An 8,673-nucleotide genomic window follows, 5' to 3' on the forward strand; every position below is an offset into this window, starting at 1 on the left:
GATAAATGGTCTGCACTTATGTAGCGCCTTTTTAAGCCTTAACGGTATTCAAAGTGCTTTTACACTGCGTCTCATTCACCCATACACACACACACACACACATTCATACACCAATGGCGGCAGAGCTGCCATGTAAGGTGCTAGCCTGCCATTGGGAGCAACTTGGGGTTCAGTGTCTTGCCCAAGGACACTTCGGCATGTGGAGTCGTGTGGGCCGGGATTTGAACCACCAACCCTGCGATTAGTGGCCACAACTGAGCCACAGCCGCCCAATGTAATACACAAAATTAATGCAAGTGCTTTTATAAAATTATAAGCTTCACCTTTCTGTGTTTAAACGCTCACTTCTATTGTAATGTCTCACTGTAGCCTCAATTTTGGCTTGACTTTGCAAAGTCAAGCATCCCCCTAACCCCAAGCGTTGAAGAAGCATCCACCCAGAATGCCCCATTAACCACCTAGAGCACTTTTGCAACTACAAAGCAATGCTCAAGTTATCACATAGACCACCCTAGCAACCACATAGAACACCGATACAACCACAAATCAATGTCCTAGCAATCACTTATAAAACCTTAGCAACCACATATCAAAGCCCTGGTAACCACCAAGAAAACATTTGTGACCAGATAGCAACAGCCTAGTAACCACCTAGAAAACCTTTGTGACCACATAGGTAACGGCCTAGAAACTAGGGCTGGGTATTGATACAGATTTCCTGATTAGTTTCGATTCCAATTCACAGTCAGAATCAGAATGAGCTTTATTGCCAAGTATGCTTAAACACACACACAAACACACACAAACACAAACACAAACACAAACACAAACACAAACACACACACAAACACACACACACACACACACACACACACACACACACACACACACACACACACACACACACACACACACACACACACACACACACACACACACACACACACACACGGAATTTGTCCTGGTTACAGAAGCTTCCAGTGCACAAACAATACAACAGTGTGACTTGGAGGAGGGCATGGCTGGGCCGCGATGGGAGCACAGCCAGAGCTGAATCAGCTGATCAGCAGGAGAGTGAGATAAGGGGCAGCTAGAGATGCCTGTTCGAGAGAGACGCATGCAGCAGCATTGCAGGTGTGTCTGTGTTTGTTTATTTTAAGTTAATTTATATCATTAAAGTTTATGTTGTCTATTCAGCCAGTAACCGCTGACTCCTTGCCATCCTTTATCTGTTACAAACAACAAGACAGAGATAATAGAAAATAGAATAAAAGCAAATAGAAAAAATAAGTATAAATAGAAATATACAATAAGACAAATATATATAAGCAATACCACACGAGCAAGAGTGCGATATGGCCCTACATCAGCACTACTGTGATTCGGCAGCAGACAAGAGGCCATAGGCCGAGTGCTGTAGGTAATCACAGCAGTGCTGATTTGATATTGCTTATATACAACAGTTCAATGAAGTAAATTTGAAAAAATGTGGAAAAACTGAGTACAGTCATAAACACATTTGTGCATGGAACTACTTTCTATTGCAACGGATCAGAATCTGCCGTTGCTTGTTCAAACCAAATGATGCGTCCAAGCCTCCACTCATAATTCAATAATGTCTCTTCAGAAATAGTATCACGGCTTGTGCTGTTTCTAACAAGTTATTGGATAAACAAGTATGTATGTGTGTGTGTGTGTGTGTGTGTTTGAGTGTGTGCGTGTGTGAGAGAGAGAGAGAGAGATGTAGTGTGTGCGCAATAACCTGTTGCCGAACTCAAGCAGAGATGCTGTCAGGTTTCTGAAGATTAGCCCTCTCAGTGGAAAAACAGCATCCAAGCGAGGTTATTTCTCCCTATTTCGTGGTAGCTGGTGTGCAAGTGTCCTCCGCCATTTTAAACAGCACCCATTGTGTAATTAATCAGTCTGTTGTGTCTCTCAGCTGTGATGAGCCGTAATGCTGAAGTTGTTTAAAGCTATTTCCTAGCTTTAGTAGTAGTTATACAAGCGATCACGAAGAGCTGTTTTATGTAAACACTAGCTGATGCTTAACACATATGCACTGCTCTTACACTTTAGTTTAGAATGGCATGAACACAAATGGAATGATACACACACAGTGAAGCATCAGAGTATATATATATATGTATATATGTATATATGTAGGTAGGTACGTACAAATATAAATCTGTTATTTACAGAGAGTGCAAGGGAATGTAATGGCAGAAGTATAATATAAATAGACTAAGCTGTGCATTGCACATCATTTTTGCTCAATGGGGCAGTTTTAATTGTTCATGAGATCGACAGTTTTTTCCCTCAAACTATTCTTGTGCCTGACAGTTCTGGTGCTCAGTACTGCCGGCCAGAAGAAAACAGTTCAAAAAGGTAGTGGGCAGGGTGAGTGGGGTCCAAATTTATTTTTCCAACCTTTTTCCTCACTCTGGAAGTGTACAGTTCTTGAAGGGAGGGCAGGAAGCATCCAATAATCCGCTCAGCAGTCCAAACTGTTCTTATCTAATTTTGTAGCTGAACCAAATCAGACAGCAATTTAAGTGCAGAGGAACGATTCAAAGACTGCCGAGTACAATTGTATCAGCAGCACCTGTGGCAAGTTGAACTTACTCAACTGGTGGAGGACGAACAACCTCTGCTGGGCCTTTGTCAATGTGGGTCTCCCACTTCAGGTCCTGTGAGATGGTAGTGCCCAGGAACCTGAAAGTCTCTACTTCTGCCACAGTGCTGTTCAGAATGGTGAGCGGGGTCAATGTTGGGGTGTTCCTCCTAAAGTCCAATATCCTCTCCACTGTTTTAAGCATGTTCAACTCCAGGTTGTTTTGATTGCATCAGACAGTTGATCACTATTTATTTATTTATTTTTATATACAAGTGTCTCTATCTACAACCCAAAACACCACAGTATCAACCCAGAACACCCCTAAAAACACCTAGGGTGTTTGGATACAACACAACACACTGGCAACCATGTAACAACATGCTAAAATTACACTCAGAACCCCTTTGCAATTGCATCGCAACAGCTTGGCAACTACCCACCCACAACACTCAGCATTAGTGGTGACTTTTGCATTGGCAAACACTACTAATATTTTCTTTTGAAATTTTAAAGGAGAGTTGTGCAAGTTTGGGCCATCTAGCCTCTCCAAACAAAATTTCTAAAATAATTATTGTTTCCAAACAGGTTTCCCGTACACACCCGCTGTCTTGCATTGGTCGGGCAAACAGATAGTCCCACCTTTAACTCACACCATTGGTTGAGTCAATGTTGCTGTGTTGGGCTGGTTGGGATGCTCAAACAAATACAGCAATGTTTGATAGCACAGAGCCACTGTTTACACCTTTAGGGAAATCCACCTTCAAATGGTTTACTTCTGCATATTAAACTGGGTCAGAAGAGTATTTTAACAACAAAGAATTATACACTTTAATCTGAAATGATATTACAGACAAAACAAAAAAGACTGAAAATTGAAACTCTGAAAAAAAAAACTTTCAATCTGAAACTTGTCTTTTTGGACATGAGTCATCCTAGTCAAACAGTTGTACACAGGAGTTAAAAGATATAGAAATTACTCCCACTGTTTGACTTGGTGTGTGCATGCTCAGTGAGGTAACTACAGGTCATATGTGTGTACGTTTCTGCTTTTCTCCCGAGTGAACTACAGTAACTTCTGATCAGGCCTTTTGGCGACTTCCTCCAACTTTGCACTTTTATAAAATGAGACTCACTTCCACTTTCACCAATCATCTCATGCACTGTGGATTATCATGTGTACTTTACACTGACAACAGTTCAGATGTCACCCAGATATTGCTTACTTTGAGGAAATCCCCAAGACTGAGTTGAAATCAGTAGCTAAATGGCTGTGTTGTGTTACACAGCAGCGGTAACCATGCTGGCAGCTGACTCAATTGTGATGACGGGATACTACAGGGTTTGAATGACCTAGAGTGACTCCCAGACAGCATGACTGGAGGAAAGCCAGAGAGCTGGAATACATGATTATACTCTACTAGTAATCTTACTGAAAAGTAATATGGTCATAACATGGTATAGATATGAAGATAAGACAGTGTGAATAGGCACTACTATAGTACTTTTATTTATAAGACAGATATTTCTGACTCCAGCGTTCAAAGTTGTTGTAAAATAGCAAATTCTATATTAATGTACCACGTTACGATGTTCCATGCCAACAGTTAAAGCTTAAGTGTGTAACTTTTATTGGAGTAAAAATACTTTGTCCTATCCCATTTTAATATGCAGAGACATAAGCAGAGTAAGCCATTCATAGGTTAAAACTGTAAACACGGTGTCTCTTTGGAACTATAGAAATTGCTGTGTTTGTTTTGAGCGACCCGTCCTGCCCAAATCAACAACACTGACTCAAGTGGGCGGGACTATCTGTTTGTTCAATCAACAGCAGACAGGGGGCATATTCGGAAAGCTGTTTAATTTTTTTTTAATTTTGCAGATCAAGTTGTTTTTAATTCAATTAGATTTTCCTGTGTGCCTTTGCCTGCCATGGTCAACATTGAAACTGCTTCTCTCACCTTAATCTTGCCATTAACTGCCAAAAAAAAAAATTATAATTCTGCCATTATTAAAAGTGATCGTATCACTTCAGAAGACATTCTATTTGAAAGAGCAAATGTTTGTTTGTTTTAATTTTTGAATCTTGATCTTGTTGTTTAAGCATAGTGGTACATTTTTTTTATAACAAAAGCAGGTTTAAAAGTCGAATGTCATGGAATCGATTACTCGTTTTTTTTTTTTTTATGAGTTTAAGTACTCGAGTACAAAATTATTCAAAATACTCATCCCTAATTTACATGGTATTCCAAGGTTCTTGAAAGAATGCCATGGTATATAACCACGGTACATGTCCAAAAAAACATGTTTTTTCTTAGTGTCCTGTTCGAAATAACCTTTGTTATGACAAGGACTACTTTGGACTCTATAATTACGGCAATGCTGATGTATTAGCATATCAATGTCAAGAACATTTGACAATTGTAGATCACATAGTAGAAAATTATAATATTTGTCAGACTAATTTGCATGAACGAGGAAACCATTGAGATCCCTGTAGACCTTAAGATCTGACTTGCCTCTATAGAAAACCCTTCCTTGAATGCAATCGATCACTAAAGTAGGGTTTTTTAATGGTTATCTAGTCAAAAGAACAAAGCGTAAGAGATGTCTTGATTCTCTTGAGTTTCTCGAGGCTTGTCATGCACCAGTCCAGGTCATATTTATAGCAAAAGAAAAAACAAATGACAAAATATATATTGCATCAAGAAAATATAGCATATTTTCAGAACAAATCAATGATTATTTGTGACAAGATTTATATATATGCTTAATTGTTTCCAAAGATATGTAGTTATACAACACTTGAGCCAATCATCAGAGGAAAACTGGCCTTGATTTTGTTTTTGTAAGCTGACAAACAGCTTTTTCAAATGTAACAATATGCTTGTTTGCCAAAATGAAAATTTTGTGGCTATATATTTGCAAATGACCTTGTGCAGGATCAGATGTTTTATAGGGACAGTTACATGCAGTACATGACAGTTACATACATGTGTGCAGCTTTCAACTCTGATGCAAGCAATTCACAACATTATCTACCAAACCTGTTAGCAGGTATTCAAGATTGGCAGGCCAAAGGTAAAATGTGAAGAATCAGTAATTGAAAAACCCATATTAATTGACCACTGATCTGAATATTGGAGGGAATACATCCCCCAGCCAATGGTGGTTACAGTCAATGTCAATAAGAAGATCCATATTACTTATGTTTCAGCCCCCTTTCGTGTGTGCACACACACACACACACACACACACACACACACACACACACATAGAGAGGGTATGCTTAACTATGTGCCCTCATTCCGGTCACGACTCAGGGAGGTGTGTTATATAAACCTGTGTGTGTGTGTGTGTGTGTGTGTGTGTGTGTGTGTGTGTGTGTGCCTGTGCCCTTGGAACCATAAAACCACCACCAGTGCAAACAATTATCTTCTATTATCTTTTACAATCAATCCACACACTCAGTGAAACGACAGCAGGGATTCTGCTGAAGTCTGATAATAACAGGGGGTAGGATGGGCTATAAAATGTAACCTCCAATAAAAACCGCTCACCACACATCAAAACTATGATCCATCAATTCAACACAAGTCTATTGGATTTCCAAAAAATTATCATTTTCAAGAGATTGGATTCACAGGGGGCCTGGGTATCTCAGCAAGTAAAGACACTGACTACCACCCCTGGAGTGTTGAGTGACTCCAGCCAGGTCTCCTAAGCAACCAAATTGGCCCAGTTGCAAGGGAGAGTACAGTCACATGGGATAACCTCCTCATGGTCACTATAATGTGTGGTTCTCGCTCTTGGTGGGGCATGTACATTTCACTGTACTTTCCATGATGTTTAGTATTTTGTTAATTTCCAGGCCTGGAAATAACAATTCTAAAATGCCCTGATCTTCAGGATGGAACTCTACGTTATTTGTAAAACTTCAAGTGTGGCAACCACCCTTACAATGATATCCTTGGAAAATAAAATCCTAAATTAGGATTATGTCCCTAATTCAGGGATCAAATTGGATCAACAGGAATCCTCTAGGAATAAAATAAGATCTTACTGGATAAACAAATTCTGAAAAAATAAAAATATATATTTAATTCTCTGTGGATTCCCTTCTTATAGTGCCTTCTAGGGCGGACGTCAAGCACTAGTAAGTGTAATCAATCTTGAAATCACGATCGTGCCAAGAGACTGCAATGGTAAGATGTACAGTGAAAAATGAGTTACATTTTGGTCTGACCCCAACCATAACCAACTGGATCACTTCAGATGACATTTATTAAACCACTGGAGTCTATTGGATTACTTTAATGCTGACTTTATCTCATTTTGGAGCTTCAAAGGTCTGGTCACCATTCACTTGTATTGTTTTGACCTAAAGAGGTGAAATATTCTTCTAAAATCTTCATTTGTGTTCAGCAGAAGAAAGAAAATCATCCACATCTGGGATGGCATGAGGGTGAGTAAATGATGAGAAAGAATCTTGGGTGAACTAACCCTATAAAGCGGCACTGCTGGACAAACACATCGAGGAAAGCATTTCCTTACAAAAATCAGATGATCAATGGTGGACATTTTCATGTACCATGTTATTTACAAGGTCCTTCAAAGAATAACATGGTGCTACCATGATACAATTCAAAAAGCATGGCATTCCCATATTACCATTTCCAGACAAACATAGCAGTACTTTGGTGCGGTTTTGGTAGTAACAGAGTTTACTTACTTGTTTTCTAGTAAGGTCATACAGACGACCTCTTTGACCCCGGGGTTGTTGGCTTTCTCACTGGAGCAGCGCTGCAGGTTCCAGGTGCCCACTCGCACCACGGGCTTCCCGTCACGCGTGCCCGCAGGAGGCTCCACGCATGGCCGGACAGAGGTGATGAGCGCCGGTCCTCCTGGAGGAAAATCCAGCTCATCACTGCGGACACTGAATGACGTGGGGCTCGGATGCGTGAATCCTCCGTTCGTGTTCGTTGACGCTGTTCTGGAGCTCTCCGCGAACACCTGAAAACGGATCCTGCCCAACAGGGACGAATTGATGCTCGGCACTTTGACCAGATCTTCGATGCTCTTGAAGGGGCCGTGGACGGAACGGAATTCCACGATGTTCTTGGCGATTTTCTGGGTGATGCCGCGGACGCTCAAGAGCTGCGCCGGCGTGGCAGTGTTTATGTTCACGCCGGTGCACGGCAGGTGCTCGTGCTCTTTGCGCAAAGACGATGGCGAGTGATTAGACGAGCCGTTTTTGCTCGAAACACAAATTTCTAATTTAATAGCCTCTAATTTAGTGGCACCGACCCCGCTAACCAAAGCCAGGTCTTCAACTTTCTTGAATCCCCCGATGCATTCCCGGTACTCCACGATGTTTTGAGCCACCCCGCGGTTCACGCCCGGTAAGGTCATGAGCTCTTCCTCGGTGGCCGTGTTGATGTTCAGCCGCTCCTGGTTCACCAGGATGTGGCTGAAGTTGCACGCCGCGCTGAACTTGCGCTTGCCCTGGCAAAGGTCCGTGGGGTCCTTGGGAATGGACCGGTGGCACCCGAGGTTCCCACCCATGTGTCTGATTCAGTCCACGGAACAATTACTTAACTCTAAAACCCGTCCGGACCGCTAGTTTCGGGCGTTTACACAATACCTGGGCGTTAAGGTTCCCGTGGCTCAGATGCCCGGCGCGAGACTAATCTATCAACGTTGAAGTTATGTCAATAAATTCATCGACGACCTCCCGCTAGATATTATGTCACAGCTTATATCGCTGTTCCTCTATTCTTTCTGTCAGTTCTTCCAGACTACTTAGCGTTTTATCGGTTTTTAAGGATTTGTTGTAACTATGTTTCATCGCCGCTTCAAGACGGACTGAAGTATTCTTTAGTGCGGGTTCAATGTTGTGTTATCCGAATCGCTAGCGAATCGTTCTTTTGAGTCGGTTTGATAGAGTCGATTCGCAAAGCGTTCGTGAATTATGGCCTCCTCCAAGTGAGAATAACTCTTTTTAGAGTAAAACTGTGAATTAGGTGATATGATATATAACAATCAAAACAAAACATTTTACA

At 41.3% G+C, this 8,673-nt stretch overlaps 1 protein-coding gene across 1 annotated transcript in view; it reads right to left on the reverse strand.

Moving 5' to 3' along the window:
• The window catches only part of LOC127619530 (endonuclease/exonuclease/phosphatase family domain-containing protein 1-like), a 43,439-nt gene extending 34,980 nt beyond the window's left edge, over positions 1–8,459 (reverse strand). Inside the window, exon 1 of the mRNA XM_052092373.1 lies at positions 7,344–8,459. Coding sequence (XP_051948333.1) covers positions 7,344–8,176 — 833 coding nt within the window. The 5' untranslated portion in view covers positions 8,177–8,459. The remainder of the gene's footprint in view (positions 1–7,343) is intronic.
• Positions 8,460–8,673: the final 214 nt, after the last annotated feature.

The sequence above is a fragment of the Xyrauchen texanus genome, chromosome 26, assembly GCF_025860055.1.
Source record: "Xyrauchen texanus isolate HMW12.3.18 chromosome 26, RBS_HiC_50CHRs, whole genome shotgun sequence".
NCBI classification, from domain to species: domain Eukaryota; kingdom Metazoa; phylum Chordata; class Actinopteri; order Cypriniformes; family Catostomidae; genus Xyrauchen; species Xyrauchen texanus.